The 27,510-nt window shown below is 29.3% G+C and overlaps 1 protein-coding gene across 4 annotated transcripts in view; it reads left to right on the forward strand.

Moving 5' to 3' along the window:
* Positions 1 to 27,510, forward strand: part of LOC111034817 — a 48,611-nt gene that overhangs the window by 11,235 nt on the left and 9,866 nt on the right. Inside the window, exon 1 of one of the 4 annotated variants that reach the window (XM_022316198.1) lies at positions 18,369 to 18,545. The exons of the other annotated variants lie outside the window; for them this stretch is intronic. Coding sequence (XP_022171890.1) covers positions 18,484 to 18,545 — 62 coding nt within the window. The 5' untranslated portion in view covers positions 18,369 to 18,483. Of the gene's footprint in view, positions 1 to 18,368; positions 18,546 to 27,510 lie in introns of those variants that run through there. 4 annotated transcript variants of the gene reach the window in all.

Raw genomic sequence — 27,510 nt, forward strand, 5'->3', positions numbered from 1 at the left:
CAAAATATTTAATTTTTATAATCGTATATTATAGCTCTATGGTATCTCGTGAAAATTAAGTTTGACATATTTATATTATGTCATTTAAGAACACGTAGTACTTAAATAAATAGTAATAGTTATAAATGAAATAGTTACACTCTGCACAACTGTAAATTGTAATGACTAATTAATAGGTAGCTGTGGGTTTGACATATATATGGGTGCATTATAGTATTATACAATATACCATATAATATCATGTGAAAATTCGTCATGACTATTTCAGCATTATTTTCTTAATCGTACATTCTATAAAGGAAAAAATTAACCAAATTTTTTTTGGTACTTCTTACTTTTCAAAGATTCTGAATAGACTCAATGTATCTTGTACCATACGTGAATTGCAGTACCCACCCATTTTGTTCTCATTACATTGCCTAATGCCTTATTAGTTATTTATATAACGTGCCAACAATAAGTTAAACGTGAATACTATATTCCTGTACACTAATTTATAAAAAGTAAAAAATCTATAGTAATAAATCATACACATTTGGCGGATTACTGAAAATAGTTATAGAACCGGAACAATTATCAGTTCGACATCAAAATATGTTAATAGCACAAGTAAGAGTAAAATAAATCATAATATAACATTACTAAACCCATTTTATCTATTTCGAGTATTGCTTAAGTACCTATATATATTATGTTATACTTGTTTAGAAACACATACGCTAGGTACTGAATATCGTATAGCAACCACATAATATATTTGTCGTCGGTGCTATTAACGACTAAGCCCCAGTTTAACCCCCCCTTCCCTCAAAAAAAAACTTGTCTGCATACTTATTGGTTATTATGAATATAGGAAATTGTTATAGGTATATATACATAATATATTTAATATTTATAATATTTATCAGAAAATATATTAATTAATAGTCAAAGCTAACCTATACAGGGTGATTTGCCAAGCATCATCACCTCTTTAACGTCTCCCTTTAACTATGCATTTATTCAAAATCTGATTTCGAATTTTTTTAATACCTACATCAAATTTTAGCATTTCAATAAATAATTACAATTTTCTAAACATCGTAGCTATCTTGTGAAGTCGAAACCAAATCATCATGCATTTGTATGCTTAGTACACGAAATTAGTTAGGTATCTCAAAAGTCAGAAAGTCGTTCTCATTTGAATTTCGAATTATATAGGAATTAACTGGTACATATTATTATGTATCCGCATCAAATTGTTCAACAAAATCATCCAAAATAAAATAACCAAAATACAATACGTTTGAGCCCGCAGCGCTTTTATACATAAATACTCGTATTATAGCGGTACGCATATTGTATACGCGATGTTTTGTTAAGAATAATATCCACGAAAACGACGAACGGAGATAATATTATAATATTTCGTGATATTGCTATTGTGTACGCACAGACGAGTATAGACGACCGACGGCCGACGGCACCACGACCGCAGGACGTTTATAATATGTATATCATTATTATTGCGGGTCAGCGGCGGCGGCGGTCGTATATTATACACGAGTCTTCCGTACTACGTAAGTCCGTCGGCCCTCCCTGGCACTCCTCCGTCATAAACCACCCCCTCACCACACACTTAACCCTAACCCGACCGCGTATAATATGCAAAAAACAGATAGATACACGAAAATACGGTACACAGAACGTTGTACGACGAAAAAACACTGCGGGCTTGCACAACTGCGAGTTATTGCACATTATTTATGTCGGTGCTAAATAATAATAATAATAATAATAATAATATATTGTATGCAATATACCTACATGACTACATATAAATAGAATATAAATAAAAAAAAAATATATATTTTATTGGTATTATTAGGTAAGTACATTATAGGTACCTACCATAGTCTACTATAATAATATTATACGCTTTAGGTGCAGTAATATTATTATCAGACTGTTCGGATTATATACGTATAATAATATGATGACTTACAGGGTGATGCACCAAGCACGCTCGCCCCAATTTCTATCTCTATTCTCTATGAATATTTTATTCAAAACCGATTTTTATAATTTTTATGTGTACATTTTAAAGACCATATTTTCAATTATATTGATATTTTGTTAATACCAGTTATTGTCCGGTGGTGATTTTTCAAATGAGAACCAACATTTTTTATTGAAAATTATTAAGCAAATAATTTTTTTTTTAAATGCTGATAGATCTAAAATCGAAATCATCAAAATCTGAACGAGCAGTTACTCGGTCATTAAAATGTATATAGTAAAGATGATTTAAAAAAAAAAATAGAAGTAATATGGAGTCTGTATTTACTATTCTCTAGAAAATGTTTGCAAATTATAAAATGTTGATAGATTATAGTAATAATAAATACAATTTTCAAATCATCGTAGCCCTTATGGCTATTACATCCCATTATATCTTCCAAAACCATCATTATTTTTTACGGTCCTATAATAACCCTATTATCCTTGGTATACAAAATTAAAAAACTCAAAAACTAACGAATGAATTTGTATTTAGAATTTAGTTACATCAACATTTTCGAAAAAATAATCTGATTACCACTTCAGGAATAGGAAAAAATGAAGTTCGTATCTCTAAGGAACTACACTCCTTAAATGGTATAAAAAACGTATGTATTTGAAAACATGGTCCTTAGGTATACTTAAAAGTTCCAAAAATCCTAGTTTGAACAAATTTATTATTTAAGGAATTAATGGGGGAGAGCATGTTTTGTAAATGACCCTGTATATCCTACATACGTATTATACATTGTATACGATATATTTTAAACGTATGTAATATATAAAAGCATATTATATTGGCACTTAATATTATTATTTTTTTCGATCGTTAAATCAACGAAGTTTTATTGTTTTTTTCCTTTGGTCTAGCCGTCGTTGAACCCGAACCGCCTCGCGGAAATAATAATCGCGTAATCGGGTAAACGCGTACATCTGTAATAAAATGTATGATTATTTATTATTATGATAAATCACATATATTATTTCGTCTCGCAATTCGTAGTTCGTAACTATATAATATTGTAGTAATGTACTAACGTAACAACTGTAATGTTATGACGCACAGGGGTCAGACGCATTATTGTTGTCTGTTGGCGTATTATAATATTATAGTATAAGGCATAATATACCTATGCATCATGTTATTATTAATCTGCCGTCGAGGCCTGCAGCTTACACATCGCAGCTAGTAATAATAAAAGGTACCTACATATAACATACATAGACGATCTGTCGAAACCGAAGCGCCGCTCAAATCTCATCATACTAGTAAACGAAAAACCACCGACCGGGTATATATCGTCGTAGCGAATATTAATATTATTATAATACGGTATAGGTATACGAAACCGGTTGCGGCCCGTCCCGGTAGTCGTTAGTATATTTTTTATTTCGTTATTAGTGGCGCGAAGACGAAGACGGTGTATATAATACATCATACAAGGTGATTCATTTAAGTGTCTTCGAGTAGTTAATTAGTTATAAGCTAATAACTTCAAACTTGTGAGTGTTGTAAGTTTTGATGAGCGAAATAATGGACCAACATTTTGAGGGCTACCCCTATATGCCACCCTCTCCTCTCTCTTATACTTTAATGCTTGTAAATAATATAACTACTACAAGTTCAAAACACAATTTTCACGTACACCGAAACACTCCGAAAAAATATTCTACTTGGAATTTGAAATTAAAAATGTAAGTATATTGTAATTTAAAAAAGTAGAATACTTGAAAAATGATAAACGATAAGAATGTTGTTAAACCTATGTAAAAAATAATGTAAGAAAAAATATGCTTTCAGAAAAGTTCGAATTTAGTGTAGACACCTAAAATGGATCACCTTGTATGGGTGTAGGTAATTATTTATTATACTTAATATCTTTCTACGCAAACACACACGCACGTGAAATCCATACCACAAAACTATAAAACGAAAATGCATAAAATAATAAATAATAATATTATTTTTGGTACCTAGAGATAGGTATACATTATAATAATATATGTTATTTAACGCGAGTCGCGCAGGTAATAATTATAACAACGTGAACGCACGTACGAGTGCTCTACATAATATTTTTATTAATATTATTACTCGTTCGACTATATATTATTATTATGTGTGTGTTGGTAAGTTGTACGCTATAATACTTAAACTTAACACACACACACACACACACACACACACACACACACACATACAGTTCGCCAGCGGCGCCGCGTTCCTTCCGATACTAAAAAGTCAGCCTCCGCAGCGGCCCAATAGCCAATCAATTCGCATCAATTAATTTATCATTGTTTAATCATCGTAGTCGCCGTGTCCGTGTTCGTCGCCGGCTGTTGCTCTCTGCACAAATTGATATTAAAACGTTATTATAATGTACATACGCGCGTATACATTGTATAATATTATATATTAATTTAATCTGTTGTAATAATAATAATAGTAGTAATAATAGTACTGTGGGTCGTGCTTGGGTCGGACGAGCGCGCGCGCCGAATTAACATACGTACATAAGCACCGCCACCGCGTCTTCGCTATATTATGATAAAAATATAATGTTATACTTATTGCCACGATATTATTGGACCGATTTTATATGAGGCTGCGGAATCGATGAAAATACGTGCATCATTCGATTCGTTAAAATGGGTATGCAGAAATGTTGTAATAAGAAAAGTGGATTGTTGATAATAATATCACTTATTATAACTCGTCGGTATATAATATGAACATTAACGATGATGAATGAGTAATGATATGTATTACAATCGAGTATGATTCGGTCAATTAATTTTAGTCTTTTAATTTGTCACAGTTTCATAGATAAGAAAAAAAAATACCAGGCTGCATATTATTGTCAATGTTATAGTATAATTTTTTTTTTTTTAAATGTATATTATACATCATAATTCGTCTGCGAGCACAACGAAAAAATACACGATTAAACACACGATTTCCGACGAGGATAACGTTAAAAACATGCACACTTTTTATGCGGAATAGCCATCGAAACACGCAAAATCATATTCGTGGAACGAATTCGTTTATCTGTTGGTGTCCTGTGAATCGTTTGTAGGTAAACGCGAAATAATACGCGAAAAATACAATTTTCGATTGCCATTGTCGATTGCGATTTATTATTGTACCTATCGCAATATGTTATATATTGCTGGCGGTATACCACCTACGCATGGTTATCTTCTAATTGCACTCGCGGCACTCATCGTCGTCTATTTTTCTGACCATTATCAACCAAAGGATGATCATTTACGTACAATATGTAAGGTTAGTATTTTCTCCTCTGTAAGTTCGTCTTGTACCCATGCACCGGTAGGTATGCGCAGTTTGACTGTTGTGGTATTCAACTAGGTATATATATTAAGTATTCGTACATGTATTTTTTTTCGACTGCTGTAAAATGGTGTTTTTGATTTAATTTGAACATTTTATACATTTATATTATAAATATTACCTAATCTCCGTATACCTGTCGCTGCCAATGTCGAGTAATAATATTGTTCATTTGACAAATCCCAGTAGTCCATTTCACAAACATAAAATGTTTTTTTTTTACTCACTATTCATCAAACAAATTTTAATTCGGTTTATATTATGAAAAAAAATTTACAATACACTCCAAAACTCACAAGATAGCTATTTACATGACATGATAATAAAATATAAAATATCACAAAGAAAGCTACACGTATGTTTTGATTTTACACAAAGCACATCGACAAATACAAATCGTAAACTAATTACACAATGTGATGTCCATTTAATGATTTGTACTCTTATTTCGTGAAATGTAGTGAAAAATGGTTTCCATTTCATAGTTAGAAAAAACGATTTCACTAAGTAGCTGCAGTATCTACCTATAGGTGTATGATGTATGACAGGTATATAGATATTATATTGTAATTTATAATAAAATAATTGTATGTGACGATACGATCAACGCTGGCCGGCTTGCGCCAAATGCGGCGATCATCATAACATTATTTTGTAAAGATTTATCGGCGGAGGTGTGGCGGTGTACCTCCTATCGGCATTCGGTGCTGCAGCAACATCAAACGCAGATTTCAAATTTCTCCTACAACGAAATCAGGTTGACGTCAATGCGTTCTGTTGGACATCCAATACTATCATGTCGTAGTCAGATAAAAATATAAACTTACCAATCTCCGTGCACATCGTATCGACCATATTATAAGTATTATTTATCGTTACTAATTTCGACCGAATACAGCGGAGTAGGTAAAATATGTTGTTGTTATTATAATATTACGGTATACCACTAAAACTGCAGCTGATAGTGGAACACTGGATTAAAGAAAAACAAAAAATGGTGTATGTATAAGTTCAGTTTTCTCACAATTATATAATTCAGAGGCGAGGAGCCTTTTACGGGTCATGGGTCGACATTTTGTAATCAAAGCCTTAAAAAAATTCACTTGCCAGTAATAATATTATGTTCATATTGTAAGTAGTGTAAGTTATGCTTACATTTTTAAGATTCTAAACGGAATGATAAATAAATTGATTTTAAATTGTGTGTTTAAAAAAATTTTTTTTTTCAATTTGTGTGTGTGCACGATAAATAGTCGAAATAATGTTTCAATTTTCAACTTAAGTATCTTGTTCGATAGTGAAATTAATCTAGTTGGAGAAGTAACAATTTAAAATTCCCAATAGTTTTCAAAAGCACCGGAAAAAACAAAAAAAATTTAGGAAAAACCGGAATTTTTATTCGAAATCGGTTTTTGATAAAATCGGTTTTCGTTTTGTTGTAACTCTACAACAAATAACCATAAATACATGCATTTTTCACTGAATGGTTATACTACCATTATCTATATACCATAAAATTTTCAAAATATTTTGACTTGTTTTAAGCTTTTACGTACATTTTCAGTTTAAATTTATTTTAGTTTTTTTTTACTATTAATGTCAATAAAATGTTATTTGTTCGGTCAAAAAGCCTTACAATTTAATACAAGGCTCCTGATATATTGTTGCAATATCAGTTGAAAAAAATTAAAAATACATATTCGAGATTTTGTTTTATAATTATTTAAAGTTCAAATTTTGGAAAAATGTATCAAATTAAAAATGTACAAATGATTTTTCAGTTAAAAATGTATACAATTTTCAACTTTTAGAGCTAAGAATTGAAAATTTAAAACAAGATAGGTAGGATATTCTGTAACCAAAAAATCTAAAACATATTTAAAGGCAGCTTGTTTTTGTAGTTATTTTATGTTAACATTTTAACAAAATTACATATTAAATAACAAAGAATAACGATTTAAGTTATTTTTTTGTCATTTAAAAATATTATGCTTGGGTACTTAAAACTTCTAAAGTATATTATTATATACAAACATAATAATATGCAAATAGTATTAATTCAACCTACTGTCTGCCCGCTGCTGTGGTAATAATAACAATATAATAATATATAATATAATATATCATAGGCAGACAAACCATATCAGGTCAGAATTATTTTTGGTATACAAAGATATTAAATCTTTGAATTCAAATTTGACACTATTCATTACAGTGACCCACTAATAGTAACCTACTGTACAGCAGAGCGACTTCCACTTGTCCTTTTTTTTTATATTGGGTATATCGTATATATATTTTGTAGGTTTTAAAACCATCACAAACTTCAGTAGCTTCATCCATTTATCAATGTATAACTCCTCTGTTTTGATTTGATCGAATTCTTTGTGGAAAATACACTTACATGACTATATATTTGTTTTATTTCATAAAATGCATGATTGAACAATGGAATGAAAATACTTTAAGCTGGTAGTCAGTTAACATCTGTAAGACTTAGCGACGCATGTCGCATGCCATAGGTTAGTAACGTCCTGCTATAAAGGTTCTTAGGTACCCAAGTACCTAACTATGCGAAAACATATATTTCAACAACTACAGGAGACAGAACATCGCGGTGAGCAGGGATAGGAAGTATCTTATATCGTTTGACATTTGTGAATTGTATCTAGTACCTTAGTATGTAGGTAGATACTTTTTCTTATATTTTTATGTTTTTATTTTTTTATTTTTTTCAGATAACAAATGCTAGATACAAATTAAGAAATATTCTCTCTGAATTTAACAAAAAATAATAATAATAATTTATTCAGTTGAGTTTTTAAATTTTCCTTATGTTAATTCCAAATAGCCGATGGAAGGAATCACAAAATTATAATCGTAAAACAAGTTTAAAATGTCTGCAATAGTATCTGTACTACGTAATTCACAATAGTAATCCGTGTATATAGACAAATTATTTTAGAATTAAAAAAAAACTTTTATAATATTGAGCGCAGATAATGGTACACTATATTATATGTATGCGTTGCAAGTTTAGGAAAGTGTTTTCACAATTTAAATTGTTGACAAATGACAATGATGTACTACTATCACGACTTATCTCACTACGTTGTACAATGTACAATGTACATTGTACATACTACATAACTACATAGTATAACAATTTTATAACTTATACCTCAGTAAGTATATACTTATCAGTGACAATAGTAATACTAGATTATAATGATATAGTTATCACTATATATCAGTATATCAGAAGGTACCCATTAAAATATTTAAACAATTTAAATTACACACAAGTAGGTACTTCGTAGAAGTAAGCATTGATTATCTGCTTTTACTAGATAACTATTCTAATAATAATATGATAGGTACTTGCAGTATATTGACTTTCGAGTCGCATAATGATATATTATAAGCATACGATATTATGATAATGAATTTATGTACTATGGCACTGTATGTCCCTTGCACATTTTTCATTATTCGGATTATTTAGAAACGTTTTAGTCCCGATTTCTCTTAATCACATAAGAAAATTAATTAATTTCTATTTAAATTCAATGGTATCATAAAATATGCCAAAACTCATATTTAATTATACGATTTAACTTTTTTTTGAGACATGCAAAGTGGCTACCTCAAACTTCGTAATCGCTCGATAAATAAAACAATATATTAGGTATATGATTTGCTGGGGCAAACACGATGAGGTACCTATGCAGTGAAATATTTACATTATATACATTATACATTCTACATTTCTTTAAACAACCTAACCTCTTATATTCCTAATTAGATGCCATATTACCTATCTAGTATCTCCCCTATAGCCATATATTTTGTTTTAACCTGTGTAATTATTTTAAACATTTAAAGCGGGCCAAATGTTAAGTAATTATAATATCAGTTAATAGTTATTTAAAATAGTCCGCAATTGAACACTATTATTTATTATTAATTTGATACATTTGATTAAATTAATTATTATTTAGTACCTACAAATTCCAAATGGATATAAATCAACAATATCACCCTATCCGTCTAAATCTTTTTCTTATTACTTTGGTAGACGTCAAATATATATTATAGGTACATATTAGTATATAATTATAAGAATATATTTTACGATTGAAATATTATTAGCTGTGTTTATGCTGTTCAAACCATAATTTAAAGTATATTTATGGTAGGTAGGAACCAACATATGGCAATAAACCTAATAACAAGGTACTGCTGAAAATACTATAATATTAAAATATGTATTATACACCTATATATGAATAAAAAATGTATACTTAAAGTACTTCATATTATATATTATATAACATTCTTATGTTATATTTTAAATATTATTGCACATTCTGAACCTATATCTTTTCATATATCTTTCTCTAGGAAGTATATTATAAATTGTATACTTATAAACGTCTATTAACTTAATCAAAGCCAATTTAGTACACATCAAAAATATGTATGGTACTATAGTATAAATATGCCAACATACAGCATATTCGTATACTCCATAGTCCATACCATCATTCGTAGTTTTCGATTGTTGTGGCGTGTATCAATTTCTGAAAGACGCGAGTCATACTAAGAAACAACCGATGTATAATGTTTAGCTATTAGCTAGCTAGGTACCTATACTCAGATAAAAGTTTGAATTTTTGTGTTTTATATTTTTAATTAAATGTTAGGCTTTAACGTAACAATTTTTGTTTGCGATGTTGACATATATTTGCATTTATAAATATAATAAATATTGTACCTATAATTGATAAAAGTCATATTATTAGATTTTAGTATTTTGCATTACAAAATATAATATAGTATCAATTATAATTTTTAAATTTGATACTAAACTACTTTTTTGGAATGGCATAAAAATGTATTATTATTTATGACCTATGTGCCAGTCTGTGCGATGGTACTGCTAAATTTATTGTCGACACAAAATATATCAATGATAAATCATATTTTTCGCTATTTGTTATTTAAAATTAATTACTCAGTGCAAGACAGTTAAAAAACTACGCATATTGTTATTTAATTTAAATCCGAAAATATTTTCATTTAACAACCAATTTTGAACAAAGCTCGGTTAACTGAAGAATGTTCTGTACTTAGTTAAAAACAAGTGTTGCATTAATTTATTAACAGTTTTTCTTCATTTCTCTAAAAATTAACAATTTTCTTAAAGTCATAATCTAAAACAATAAATAAAACTTTAACCACTTTTAAGGTCGCTGTAGAATATTTTATATTTTTTAATATGAGTATATTTTTATAGAATCCATATGTCATTAGATGTATGATTTGTTTAGATTTGACTATACGAGTATAATACTACATTAGAAACTTTTTTTTACCAGGAATTATTCATACTAATAAAACTAAATATGAAAATCAGAAATATTAATTCACAAATTCATTTATTGAAACCTTATTGCTTTTTTCAATTGAGTATCTAAAAAGAATCATATTTTTTCAAGTGATAAATTAAATAGTTTAATCCATATTGTATGCATAATACATTTATCATAAACCTGTCATTATTAGTGTCAAAGTAATGTTTAAATCAATATTGACAATATTGACAAGTACTATAACAACGAGTAAATTTGATGGCTGATAATTACAAAATAAATATATGTATTTACACTGAGAGAGGTTAATTATTATTAGAACCCAAAATTAAGAATATATGTAATTAAATTGTTATTTTATACTATTCAAATAAAAGTTATTAATTTTTCTGGAAAACTTTATCACAACTCAATATTATATTTAATAAACATAATAATATGTTAAATGTAGTATTATTTAAACTCTCGAAAGTGATTTTAACATTATTTTTAAATAAATCTCTCTAAACGATTATCTTGACATAAATACATATATTTAATATAATTCGTTTAATTATAAAATAGAGTCATACAAAAATTTTAAAACTAGTAGGTACATCGGCTAAACAAGTTATTTAAATTTATGAAGTTTTAGGTTTTATTGGTCATGTATTCAAATCAATCAAATTAAAAATAAAAATAATTCAGCATTCAATGAATTTCAACGGCGCATTGAATTAGGCAAAATTAAAACTCCGATGTAAATTTAGAATTAAATTATTAATCTTATGAAGCAACTTGATAGTAATATCGTTTATGAACAATAATAATGTATAATAATTTTTAATGTATTATTTTAGATAATTATTGTCTATAATTACAAGAGTATTAAAAATGAGAAAGCGTGTTGTATAATCAAACACTAAAAAAAGATTATTTTTAAATTACAAAATCGATAAAAAAGATTGATTCATTTTAATTTTATGTTTTTTTTTCTAGAGCATCAGTTCTAACTATCAGTAATGAGTATTTTTCTTCGGAAATGTAAATCAAAAATACACTAATAACATTCTATTATTTTATGATATAAACTTATTTAGTTGTATGTTATATGTAGTTAATAAAATTTAATTAAAATTTAAAAAAAAAAACTGAAATTACCATCATCTTGAGATTCAACATCGTTTGGATCGATGATATAGCTGATATCGATTATACATTTAACCACCAATATGATGTTAATGAGATTTGGTAATCTATTGATCAATTTTCTTTATCGACCACACGCGTGTTTGTTTGGAGAATTGTTTTTCAAATGCAATGATTTATCACTTCTTTATTAAATTTGTAATAAAAATACAACATATTTGTTTTATTCAAAAGTTTTTTTAGCTGTTGTTTCAACTTTTATGTTATACTATGGATTGTTAATCTATACAGGTATTATTATTGGCCGCGTAAAATTTGTACTAGAATTTAGAATTGCGTTAGTTGGTTGATTCGATTAACAGGCAGATAATAATAATAATCGAATATTTATATTTAATTATGTCTTTATACTAAACGATTTAAAAATCAATTTCGTTATTGAATATTTAGTTAAAATATAGTTTAATGGAAGCCATATATTTTTTTGTATTATGCACTACGTATATATTATGATTTATGACAATATTATATCCATGTAGTTTATTTCAGAAATTCATACTAGGTACTTTATAGTTTATAGTATACTTTTATAGAATCTTTATAATTCTTTTTAACAAGATACTATAAAATAGATCAGGTTGATAATTTATGTTTAACATAATATTATTATAAACGTTATTATTAATGTTACGAGAAGAGTGGCTATGGAAAATCTGAATCGTGGATTGGAAGTTGATCAAGCCATAATGCCAAATTGACCAATTTGAATTGCAGGAAAATATTTCAATAAATGCAATTTTATGAAAAAATATAATTCAATTATTAATTATGAAAACAATTAACGAAATAAACTTATACCCACATTTTTTTTAAGCATTTATAGCCTTACAGGTATATCCGACAGCCGTATAGGTATAAGCTACAGCTGACAAATGTATACTTCTACCTTTTATGTCAAATAAAACATGCACCATGAAATAACATAGTTTTATTTGCGTTCGATGTGAGCACGAGCCACGACGAATGCACGATAGGTAGAATGGTAGTGTAATAACGCAAAAATAGAATAATCGCGAATAATAAAAAGAATAAGATAAGATAAGAATCACCGTAAATATTAATACGACTACTAGCCAATACTAATTAAAATGATCTAAATTTATGTTACTACCTTCCTCCTGATCGTCGGAGGGTTCTCGAGGTCGTGTATTCGAGAATTTGATCAAATACACTCTATGATGTAAATGTAAATGCAATGCACATATAATTGAATAAAATGCAGTAAATAATAATATATTTTATATTATATGTCTTACCTGACTCGCAGCTGTCTGTGGGTTATGCTGTAGGAGTTTTAGGCGACACAAATTAATTACTCAAAATACTCGAATCAAAATATAAAGCGCACTGATTATTGCTCGTCATAGGAGTCCAGTTGTCGCTCGTAGAATTCGGTATAGAGAGGTTGTTTGGTGGTGCGCATGCACTCGTGAGAGGCTGTAGGATTGTCGAGAGGTGCCCACTGCCCGTGCACTTACGAAGGGACGATCCGGTTGTGCCGACCGGAGAGTGATGGGCGGCTTCATCAAAGGGTTGTTTTATACATCCGATTACTCTTCTGTGACAAGGACCTTTTTACCATACCCTTTCTCCGGTGGCATGTAAGAAAACCACACGTCCTAATCTCTGCAGTTGCAAACATAGGTACATGTCGATTTCTTAATCCCTAATCGTATAATATCATTCGACTATTTTGTCTGTGACACTGACTTATTGAGGTCTGGAGATTTCCGATTTCTACGCGTGTGACAGTCTGGCCGTTGTTTATTTATTTGTTATATCTTAAATATATTACAATGATGTGTGAGCATATCATTACAGTATGAACATAATATTATTACTGTTTACAATATTACACGTGAGTATTGCAAGTTGCAACATACCGCGAATCGCGATCAACGCTTCATGTCTTTATTTATTGACTGATTGTTGGATATATATCAAAATCAAGTTCCTAATCGGATACGCCTTTTATAGTTTTATATTAAACTTAAAACGTGTATATATATTTAATATTTATGTATAATTTGTATTCAACTCACTGCGTACTTAGCGCATAAATTATGAATAAAATCGTTCTCACAAAAAATCCGCAAACTATAATATTATAATATATTCAACCGTTTCTAGAGTACGTGAGTCCGTCTGAGAACGCAATAGCTTTATAAGTAGTCTGTAAATCCGAGTAGTGTGTTGCCTTACCTATCGTGTCGTGACTCGTTTTCATTTCACACTTTTTTTTCACCTTACAACAATAACGACAATTGTTGGTAATCGCGTGTGTCGAATGTATGTTGGTAAATATTGTAATTCGTTAATCATCTGTGTTGTTGACAATCGGTGCTAGGTCTTTTTTTATTATTCTCTCAATCAACCTTTTTAAAATATTAATATTATATTACTACCCAAATGTTACATCAATAAGTACATGGCTATATTGAGTTATTTTGCATATTCACGCTCAAACAAATTTTCATATTGAAATGATGGCATACCTAATACTTTAATTGACTTTCGAAAATTCAAATAAAGAAAAAAACGATATGACCTTTTAATCATCTATTCAATTGAGGACCGTTAATAATACACTAATATTTAATAATCTACTAGTAGACGTGCTGAGGAGGGAATGCCATAGTTTACCAACTTAACTTTATTTTGGCATCCTCGACTGACTAGTTTCAAAATATAAAAAAATGAGAACGTTTTTTTAAAAACAATTTGAGTCCCACTATTTTATTGATTATAGGTAATTGAAAATGTCTAGGTATAGCTATAGTATGATAATTGATAATAATCTATTATTATAATACTAATTTTATTAATAATATTTTCTGTTCACGGGAATGTTGGTAAAATTCCATAATTTTTCCATAAGTGAAAAAAGCAAATAATGTTAAATTTGAATTTTTATGTTGGAAGTTGTCTTTATATTTATAATTTTATTTGCATTTTCACCTTCAATTCTAAAATGTGTAAAGTTTTTTTTGTAGCTACATGTATAAAACATGTTAATGTGTCATTGCCATTACAAATAGAATAGTTTAGTTAAACTACATTTCAGGTAGGTAATGAATAATTATAGAGCTATTATAATAAGAGGGGGGCTTATGGAATATAATAAATACCATTTTACCGGCGTATTACAGAGATAGGCACAGAATATAAAACTATCGAAAATTATTTTGAAAAAACAATGTAACATGACACAACAATGTAAAAAACGTTTAACATTTACCTCGGGCAGTTGTTGTTTGCCACCTTCTCTCTGATATTAAATTAGAAAACATGCTGCTGCAACAGACGTAGGTATTGTAGGTATATACAAGAAATAGCCACTGTTCACTCATGTCAGCCACGAATATTATTTTAATACGCAGGTACTGCATACAATTTTATATCGAGTTCTAAATCTCTTCATCATCTCCTCGTCCTCGCGCGGCGAATACAACATAGTCGTTCACGTATAGCCTCGGATTTCTTAAGTCGATACTGCTGCAAATCGCTATCAGTGATATCACTGTCCGTAGTTTGAACCCATTGGTCAAAATTAATTATTATGATGATGACAACAATAATATGATTTCACGTATTTCAGCAATGGTCATCCGATATGATTTTAAAATTAATAATAATAAAAAGACAAGCACAACAAGTACAGGTAATAATAATATGTAAATGTATATACAAATGTCTTGATAATGGCCTTAGTTGTCGAAGCAGAAATTTATAATTTCAAGAAGAATAAAAAAAAAAGTTATAATATTATATTATAATATGTGTGATCTGTGTCGTTACGACAGTGATTTCGGTCGCATCAAGCTCAGAGGTGGTAGAAATATACTTAGCGTTCGTGAAATATTATATTAATTGGGTTCGCCCCAATCCTATTGATTATAGCTCAAATTGGTATTTTTTTTTTGCTTCTTTATTACATGCATCAAATTGTATTTTTGCAAATTGCCTACCGAGGCTGCTGAGTTGCACTTATAGCCGCCCAGCGGTGTGTTCGCAATAAAAATAAAAATAAAAAATATTATTATTCATAGAGACTAGAGAGTGGGTACCAAGCGAGGTCTGCTAAGGTCTGCTGGTCTCCTAACCTGATAATATACTGCTCGCATTATTACAAGCGAGTCTCATATATAGAGTTGTCATTTTTGACGGGCAACAAAGTGCATGGGATCAGCAGTATATCTATAAATGTCAGCCATATAAGGACAAAGGATATTATTATTACATATTATGATTTATTTTATAAAGTTATCTATATTTTAAATTTAAATCATTAAAAAAAATGTGGTTAAGACAAAGTATGAAATCTAAACTTATGAACATTTTACGTGAAAACATTGAACTTCGACACGTGACTAAAAGTGTAGTCAACTGTAAAATTATAATAAGCACGTATAACCTCTCATAGTCACAAATAAATGATACTTACCTCATGTGCCTCACTACCTTTTGAGTTTTATACATTTATTTTTACGAAAATTACTACTATCAACAAGTAATCGAGTTTGTTTAGTTAGCGATTAGTTCATAATCTATAGATAGTTTCAAAGTTAGTATAGATAGCCTGATAGTAATAGAAACCTTCAAGATATTATTAAATCCGTAAACATTAGGACTAGAACACTGAACATAACAGGCTGGAGCCGAAAAAGATAGACAGACTTATTGCAACCGCAGAAATGCGCTTCGACAATATTAGTGATGTATTTTTATATGTATAGCTGCATGTCCTATTGTTGGTTGTTTATTTTTATAATCTTAATGGTGAAACTTATGAATGACAAATGATAATGCTACTAATTCAGACCACTTTAATCACAGAGTTAGGCGTCTTTTCTCCAATGTTCATATTACTAGTCTTACTTAAAAATTAAACTTTTCTTTCTTTTTATTGTGGGTCTGCTAGAACACGTCTTATATAAGCATCATAATACTGTGATCTTAACATGTAACAGGTACGATTAAATTGAACGACTATCGTAACACTCGTAACGTACCAGTAGGTACAATATATGTAGGTACTATACGAGACACATTCATAAAATACCAACACAAAATATATTATAAATGTTAATTGTTCACTGTTCAGTTTGAAATGCTGATTTAAATTTGTTATTGAAATAATAAAAATTATGTGTTATTGATTTTAATACAACAACCACATTATCGATCAAGTTCTAACAATGATTTTCCTGTAAGGCTGTAACAATTTTGTTGCCTAGACGTGTTTTGAACACACCTAATAGGTTTATTACTTACAGAGAGTTCAGTAGAACGCCGTTTGCCCGTATACATGTTAATATGATATTTCTTATTATTTTTTACCTATATTTAACTATTTAAGTATATAAAATCTGCACATCACCACAGAATCAACGATTTTCGTAATTTCCTAAGCCGGGTGTTAACCCCCCTTCTTAAAAAAAAATAACGTAACCTACAGCAATAAAAAATATCAAAAATACTTAGGTACTTACAATTTTTTTAAAGAGTTTGAATTTACATTTTTGATTAATTTGTCAAAACCACTAATTTTGATAAGTGAGGTGACTGTACCACCTATGTTAAATATTAATAGGGGTCGGTCTTAGGTGCCACTAATTATAATGACTATAATATAACTATGGTAAAATAATTTATCAATTAGCCTAAACAGCTCCTATTCAATTTAATAAATAAAAGTCCATAAATTAACGCGTCGTGTTTAATATCCCAGGCTAATTGCGCCATGAACGCTATGGTTATCCTACCTAAGTACATAAATATCCTTTTCTGTGATTGGTTAGTATCCGATATTCATGGTCAGCTCTTGGTATACCAGATTGTCTACATACATTCTTACCACACGATTAACCACGTCGTAGTGTTGTCGAATCTAGCTCAATATTTTTCGTGTACACGGCTTACCACTGCTTAGAATACTGATAAGGAGGTGATAAAATATGTTAACCGCAGTTACCTTGTACCTAAAACCAACACGAAACGTAACGAACGGTCATAAAATGCACTCGTATACACGCTATCGTGTGAGCATACCTGGAAACCCGCCTTAAAATATATTCAACTTGTCGTCGACTCGTCGTGCGGTTACAGTGCAGGTCAAACGGTTATTATTAATTATACTTTGGGTACAGATAAAAATATGTTTAAAATATGAAAAGTTATATTATTACGCTAACAAGACAATATTATTCTTGTGAACGCGGACCTCGCGGAACACATAATATAGTAATAGTTATAAAAAAAAATATACCGCCTATACAATATTATAATTATTTATATTATACGCGAGCCGTTATTATTCGTAATATTATTTTTGTCGGAATCGCGTACCAATGGAACGCCAGTCACTACCGCAGTGCGGACTGCGGCGGCGGCGGCGTCGTCGTCGCGTCGTCGTCACAATATTAACGTGGTGAGCGGTCGCTGGTATGGCGCACGAGTCGGTTGATTTACCACCATCGGCACGGAGCGCGCTATGATAATATTACCGTATACCGTGCGCGTCCGATGACTGAACGCAACGGTCGGTGTTCGCCGGCGGTGGAAATCGCCGACAGTTCTTCCGGCCGGTAAGTACATTATGTCCATCAATATAATATAACATAATATTATATTATTAATATTATGAATTATAATACAATATAAAACATGCGAATCGCTACAAATTATAATATTATAAACACTGCCGCTATCCGCATTAATAAATCATGGGTGGTAACGTCAAACGCGGCAGCTCGGGGCGGTTTTTTAAATTTAATTAGAAATTATGGAAAAACGAGTATATTATATGCAGTTGCCTCCCATGCAATCTTACAGAGTTACACAGATAACATGGGGTCTCAATTAGTTCTGTAAGAATATAATATTCAAATAAAATGTACACCACAAGTCCTTTATAGTATTTTTGTTTTACTTTTTTTCATCACCCGCTGGCTCAAGTAATCCTATAGGTGGGCCGACGTTCACGTTCAGGCCATGAATATTATTATCTATATAAAATCTAATTTCCCACTATTTAGGGCTACTGTTGGGCGAATATTTTTCATTTTTTCCAATATTTCAATGTACAAGATGCAAAGAGGGTTGTGGAGGCTGAAGTTGCATACCAATTCAAAGTTACATGTTTTCGTTTATATTAGATAGTAAATATTTTATAATAGTGAGTGTGTGTAATTTTTGAAGTCTCTACAGTACTTAGGTACCAGTATTTTATGCTTATTCATTATTGATATTTGAAACCAAGAGTATTTAATTCATATGTATTTATATAGCCTAAATAGGTGCATATTATTTGTCTATCCGACCTCCCATTTTCCATCCCTAGATCAGATCATGGATCATATTATTAAATGAGTGTAGAGTAAGTATAATCACTAAATTTAAACCAACCTTATTTATTTGTTAAATCCTAAGAAAATTATCTGCCAAATGGATTCGAAATACTGAGCCATAGAATCCTTCGTTCGTTGCATTTAAGCCCGTGATTAATCGTCAAGCACAAACGCCTAGTGGTGTTGAATAAATCCTTGCTTAAAGATATTTTTATTTATTTTCACTATACTGTTACTAATTGAATAACACTTATTTCGATTAAAATACATGCACGAGTGCCTGTAGCAATAAATAGGTATATACTATGTAATTAGTTTTGGAGGAAATCTTCTTTACATTGTGATCGTGAAATAATAACAAGAAAAAAATTCATTTTTATAATAGTATAGTCCAACAATAATTTTTAAATTGTTTTAATTATCTAACTGGTTTTAAATTTTAAAACAATATTAGTTATGTATGCTTTTTTTTATTGGAACAATATTTGACATATTTACAATCTGTATTTACATGTTATACAATAACCATATTTGATGAGATTTGATTGGCAGGAAGGAGAAGTCACCCAATGGCTGCACACCAAATTAATATACTGAAATCTTATTTTTTTTTTTTGATAATTTTATTTTGATATTGATTACTGATAAGTGATGACTATATTTCAATTACTACTGTTACCTTATAGTATAACATACTCTCTCTTCGGTCACACATTATTAATTCTAAAGCCCACCTATTTATTTACTATCTATAATTTAAGGGTACCAGGGAGGTCTGCCCCCTCATGGCCCATTAGCGTTTGTGTTATATAGTAATTAATAATATAAAATTTCTTTATACTAATAAGAGTGGTTTTTATAAATATATATTTGATATTGTCTTGAAAAGTGTTAACACCTATTATGAGCAAAATCCTAGATCCGCTACTTGGTATGTACCTATAAACCTATACCTACACATAATTTCTGAAGGCAACTAGGCACCACCCATGGGCGTCACTAGACAGCTATTAAGGAGAGGGAGATTAAAATTTTGATCCTTATTATTATGTTGACAATGAGAGTAGTTTTATACATTAAGAATTGTTATGGATGGGCGAATGCCCCTCCCCCTTGGGAATGCGCTTAGCTACAACACACCAGACTTGTGAAAAATACTTTTGAAATTCTTTATAAATACAAATACAAAATATATCCATTTAGAAAGTATTTAAAACACATTTGAAATACTTTTAAAAAAGTGCTTAAGAACCAATACAAATATATGGAATGTAGATGTATTTAAATATTGTTCAAACACATTTTTAAATACTTTTTTACTTTTACTTATTTAATTGTTCAATTAGGTAAAAAAATTATTACTACTGATTTAAAATGGTGATATCACTAAGTATCGTTAGAATAAATTTAGAGCTTTGCACAAAGTACCTACTTCATTTTATTCTGAAAAGTTAAAACAAATAAAAATAAGTTATATTTTAATTTTGAAATTCTATTAATATTAATGAAACCATAAATATATGTTAATTAAATATAATGTAAATAAATATAACAATTTAAAATCACTATCAAAAAACAATCTGATATGCGGTGAACAACTCTTTTGAATACGCCCAAGACAGTATCTATAAAATAAAGTACTCACCAAATACGTCTACACACATATATATTACAAAGGTGCTTGAATAATTGGGCACCACACTCAGACGATAGTTTACCTATTGGCTATTACTTATTTACATATTATATTAAAGTAGTGTATTTGTTTGCCATTTTCATATCAGCAGTTCGAATATGATAATATATTACAATATTACAATTTACAAACGCACTCTGCGGATAATCCATTCGTACAGTCGTACAGACCACGAATTTCTGGGCGTAATAGGTATGGCAAGAATAGCCGGCGAACACGATTTCTCAATAAAACATCACTGTAAAGCAACTGCAGTGGTTATAAAGTATAATAATAATATAATATATGAGTATACCGCCGTTATTCTCAGCAAAAGTTTGAAAAAATTATTTTAAAATAACACGCGTCCAAGACCACCGTAGCTGAAAGTATGTATATATTATCATATTATACGGGACATACTATTCGTTTTCGGTGAAACACGCTCCTCGGAAATGTAACTCCATATAAGCCCCTAAAATATGAATAAAATATATATAAATATACATACATAAGAATAGTACGCCTCGCTTGTATTTATAATTGGAAAATTTTATTTTTCCATGTTACCCGCAGGGGGTGCTACTTATACACTGAGATGCCCTAAAATCGTGTAATGTATATTACTACAATAATTATAACTTGTGTGTATACACACCACGCGTGCACACACACACACACATATACACACAAAATTATATTGGCGTACCTATTATTAAACTAATAAGGCAATTTACTCTATTATGAAATATAATATATACCGTTGTGCGTTCAATAATTGAAAGAAGTATTACATACATAATTAAGACAATTTTTTTTTAGTTCTTGGTTTTTAATTATTTCGAGCGGATTTATAATATTATAAGTTGTTTTTAAACTTTAAGAATCTCGACAAACCGCTTTGGACGATTTTAAATTATTGCTTATGTGTTGTACCTATACATTTTTTCGATCGTCCTGAACTCGATTGAACTTGATTACTTCAGGTAAGCTCGAGTTTAAAATATATTCGTTATAAATACTTTGAAAAAATAATAACCATGATATATATTTGGAGTCCTTAAATATCGCTATATTATCCATGTTAGGTGCTATATAGGACATCTAGGTGTATTCTAGTAGGTATAGGTTAACCATTAGGGTCACCACAATAGGCATCTATTATACTATAGAACATATTAGTATAATATTATTACACGAGCGTAAGCCACACGATTCAACCATTACTTATCAGCGAGCATGAGAAAACCTAAGGCACAGACCGAGTTTTTACACGAGATCAGGTTTCAATTTGTATTTTACAGAGTTTATTATTATATCTCCACGTTTTTGTACTCTGTAGGTAGGTAAGTAATGCCTACAATATAGGTATATGCGTTTAACGAGTGTTCATAATTGTGGACATAGTGTAGTGCACAATTTTTACGCGGCAATTTATCAATGCGTATATAATTTTAATCACGCGATTTTGCTATAAATGTAGCTGCAGACATTAAACACACCTATACGTCATAATTTAATATATTTTATATTTTACATTCGAACACGCTAAGTCAACTAAAACTTAAAAACCATGTAGGTAGGTAATACACGTTTATAATGAACGACTATGTTATACTAAGCTATCCTCGGAACAATTATTTTACCATTGCATTGTCGTGTACCTATATGGTGTTTTTAAAGGGATTATTAATTTCACAATTAACACATTGTTATTAACCTGCAGTGTAATGATTGGGGTTTAAGAACATTTGCCTCGTTAAATAAATCGTTTACCATTTAAAAAGTTCTGCACGCGACACGGCTAATGATTATTATATACGGTGTGAGTATTTTAGTATTGAATATAATTAGATAAGTATTATGCCTTTTATATCGGCGGTGTTGTGTCGAAATAATAATTATGAAGAGAATATTTATGTTTTTAATAATAATATTATCTCAAGATGTCAATAACCGTACAGTGTAAATTTTACCAATAATTTAGTGTATGTAAACTGATTTAAAATCAAATGCAATTTTATGAGCTGTGCAATAATTATTACCTAAATATATAATAAACACAATAGGTTTTTAAAAAAAATTAGTTCATCTTGCTGTATTGGATAAGACTTATAGCAATGTTATCATATTATAATAACATATTATCCTTTTGGGAATATAGACGGTCTCCACTCAAAATCATTTTTCGTGTACAATGATTCGTCTTTGAATTTAAATTACATGCAATTTAACACGCCTATTAGAGTAATCTACTCTGATCCAATGATCCTCGATACAGCAAAATGACTTTTCCAGTTATTTTATTTGACTCACTAATTATACTTAAAAAAGTATTAAACATCTTAAGCTGAATGGTTTACATATGGATTGAAAAAAAAATTGAAACATTTGATTCAACTTATTTTAATAATTTTACCTTTTTACTTAAAATGCTAGCGGATTTTTGTGTGCAAAGAAGAAATAAAATTTGTTTATAATATGATAGAGGTTAATATAATATAGGTTTTAGGCTGTTATAGCACGCTTTTAATTTTCATATATAATGAACCAAATAATTATTCTAAGGTAAAATGATATGTCAAAATTCTAAATTATATTTAAAAGATTTAAAAGTGAATAGTATATATTTGAATTTCAAAAATAACAATAATTATTACATGGATTTCTAAGAGAAACTAAAAAAATGTATGTAATAAACACATTTTTTTAGATAATTTACCTTAAAACGTTGGTTATAATAAAACATAACATTTGAATAACTTTATGACCTTGACTCTATTTACCTAGGTACCAATATCTATTATATTTTTGACTATGCATTATTAAAAATGAATAAATTAAAATTAATATGTTCGTGCGTTAAATATCGTTTTGCTCTAATTAGTTACAGATACTTTAGAACTGTCGAAAAGAAATTATAATAGCTAATTTCATAACTCATGTGTTATACCTAGATGTGAGTTTTGATATTTTATTTAAAACAAATATTGTTTAGTACCTATAAGTAGTACAAATTAAAAACTTTAAATAAATTTATTATATTTTATTGGCATTAATTTCATATTTTTACATTTATCTGCATTCTGTAGGTACTTGTAATTGTTTCGAACTTACAATATGATAGATTTATATGTCTCGCTATATTATGCTGAAATACGGAATTGGTTTCTAGTTAAAATTGAAGTATACAAATTGGTTTCTTATAAGACAAATTGGTTTCCTATTCCTATTCCTGACACACAAGGTAAGTACAACTCTCCGAATTAGTTCCTAACAGGTAATTCTGAAATTACTTTAATTTTTCATTAAAAAAACGTGGACATCATTTAATCTATACTCTAGAATGAACTACATATTGCTCCGAAATGGCAATCGTTTGATGAAAAACTTAATTTAGAATTGTAATTCATCGATAACAATATTTTTATAAATTGAGAAAATTCTAGTTTTTTTCGATAATAATCTATATTTTTTTTATTAAACAACGTCTAAGACAATGTTTGTTTTTTCTTCGTCTCATATTAATTAGCGGTTATTGAATGTTTTGTATTTTTATCTTGAGCAACACTAATTGTTCGCTCGCATCTTAATCTACCCACTATTGATTGTGTTTAATGTTAATAAAAAACATATGGTCGATTAGCACTATTAAAATGTATAATTCTATATCATAGAATACGTACATGATAAACGATACGATATTTTTGCGTCTTTAAATATTTCCCGATAGTTAACCAATTATTCACTGCCATGTTAAGTAGAACATAACTGTATACAATATACATATAACCCGATTATGTATGAAGTTATATTATCTACATATACCTACAGTTGATTGTCATATTATATAGATGTTATAATATACTATAGTTATACATTTTAAACTAAACTTTTGTATAATAAATGTGAACAGATCATAAGACGTAAACTACATTTTTTTAAGATTTATCAAAAATATTGACTGTAGGCCATTGTAAAAATCAGCTGCATTTAAATCGCTAAAGGCACCCAAAAAATGTCAATGCTGCATTTTTCACCAAGTAGTTTAACTTGAATTATAATTTTCAACATGGCCATCTTTGGTACTCACATTCACCATTTAAATATAAACGAAATCTCCAACAATATTTTTTAAAGATCATTTATGTTTATCATAATACGTTAATTATTGTTATTTTTTTATATTGCGTTACCACTACATAAAATATTATTGAAACAATATAAAATATTGCATATCATTAAAATGTCAAATCGTCTCATACAAATATTTACCAGGTAAAAGTAAATTGATAAAATTACTCAACTTGCATCAATTGCATATCCGATAAAACCTTGTTAAAAGATAAAGGTACATATATTTATACATATGTTAAATATGCACACACACACACACATACACACACAAATATATATATAATATATATCTATAAATAGCTATAAAAATAAAATATTGTGTACAAGACAATATGTGCTATGTGTGGTTGTGGTACACTCAAAAACTACTCGACTGATTTTGTCCTAGCAAAATCGGGTAATACAGGTAGTAAAGTAGTATACATAATATAATATTATATATTATATAATAATACAATTGTTGAGTTCACTAAAATAAATAAAATAATCGTTTATGAATCTTGAAAGTCTGCTACATGAAAAATATCCATATCGAGGGTAATTTATCAGTTATTTCCTTTACTTATTTACGCTTAACGGAATTTTACAATACAGCATAACCATTATTATTAAGAATAAGAAATTATTACAAATTAAAATTAACAACTGGCCATTATACATAGTACTCTACAGTTTAAGATGCTCCATGTAATACATCTTTTACACAATATCTATGAATGATCATTTTCGTCTATTTTACTAAACAGATAGTAATTCAGTAATTGTATGCGCTTTATAAACAAACAATTTGTTCACAATATTAAACATAATTTTTTATGGAATAGATCGATGTTTTTCGATACCATAAAATCTCTTCACGACATCTATTTATTGCTATTACGTATTACAGAAAACGAAAACTATATTATTAATTACTATATTTAGTACATATTTTACATATTATATTACTAAAACTAGAATTATGGCCTCTCATTTCTAAAATATTTTCTATACGAAATTGTACATAATAATTCATAATACAATTTCGTCTCTGTAGCATATAATTATATTAAAATTATCTGATAAGATCGTTTAATTCGGCACGAAAATCGGTTCAGTTGATTTATAAAGAAAAAAAAATATTTTATAAAAAATTTGAAAGTATTTGAAAGCATTTATAAATACTTTTTTTTACTCAGTATTCAAATACGTATTTTAAATTTTTAAGTACTTTTCAAAATGAGAAACTATATCTGTACCCGAATATCTACTTGTATAGGTATCTTTTGCAAGACTGCCAATGTAATGAATATGAATGATTTTTTTTCATCACATTTGACAACATTTTGAAAATCTCTATGTTCATTTGTTTTATCATATAAAGTTAACATGATTGAGGGGCCTCTCATTAAATTTCCTCTGGCCCGAAAAACTTCGGGATGGCTCTGAACAAACAGCTAATGCAGTAGAACCTCGTTTGTAGCGACATGCACTGCTAACATCCATACAATAACGACAAGGGTCAAGAAGGTATATTACAATTTTTATATTAAGCACGCGAGAATATCACGGGACACGGCTACGACATCAAACTATAAATTATTTATATTATAACTGCAAATTGCATAAAATAATGAAGTCTCTTACCACATTATACCCAGTGGAAACCGCCAAGGTGTAGGTATGTATATTATTCTACTTAATATTATAATAATAGGTACACATGTGTGACGCGTATCACCTACGAATATGTAGGAACGTGCATAAAAATTATGCTTTTATTCTCATCTTAATAGTGTTATAAATTTTAAAAATATTGTAAAAATAGTGTACGTCTCAACCGTGTCAATTCCATTCTGGTATTATTTCTCGGTCGCGGTATCTACACCTTATAATAGAATTATTTTGTAATATCTTATAATACACAATATATCGACGTGCGTATAATATCATTTTTTAGTTGAAAGAAGAAACAAAGAACTAAAAAACACACCCAAACAGTACACTGTTGACACTTGAATATATTTAAGTACTTGGAAGAATTATAAATTATATGGGGCCCTTGCGGCCTTGCGTAAAATGTGGAGCGAATCACCATCCTAAATTCGTATGTTATACGTACGACGGTGAATGGTGATACAATAATTGATACCAAATGCAAATTTTTTTTATGCGATTACTAGGCACGTAATTATTAAAATCTTAACGAAACATTCCACAACTTGCACGCATTTGGTGTAGGCTTATAATTTAAATCAAAGATTAGTACCTAAGAAGAGGTCAGTGATATGTATTCCCGACAATGCCCGCGTATCACAAATTAAATTTATATTTCCAACTGCAATAGTTAGTCCGTAATTAGCATGTATTTGCACAACTGATCCTCAAAATTTAACCTTACCTGTAGTTGGC

This window comes from Myzus persicae, unplaced genomic scaffold (genome assembly GCF_001856785.1).
Source record: "Myzus persicae strain clone G006 unplaced genomic scaffold, MPER_G0061.0, whole genome shotgun sequence".
NCBI classification, from domain to species: domain Eukaryota; kingdom Metazoa; phylum Arthropoda; class Insecta; order Hemiptera; family Aphididae; genus Myzus; species Myzus persicae.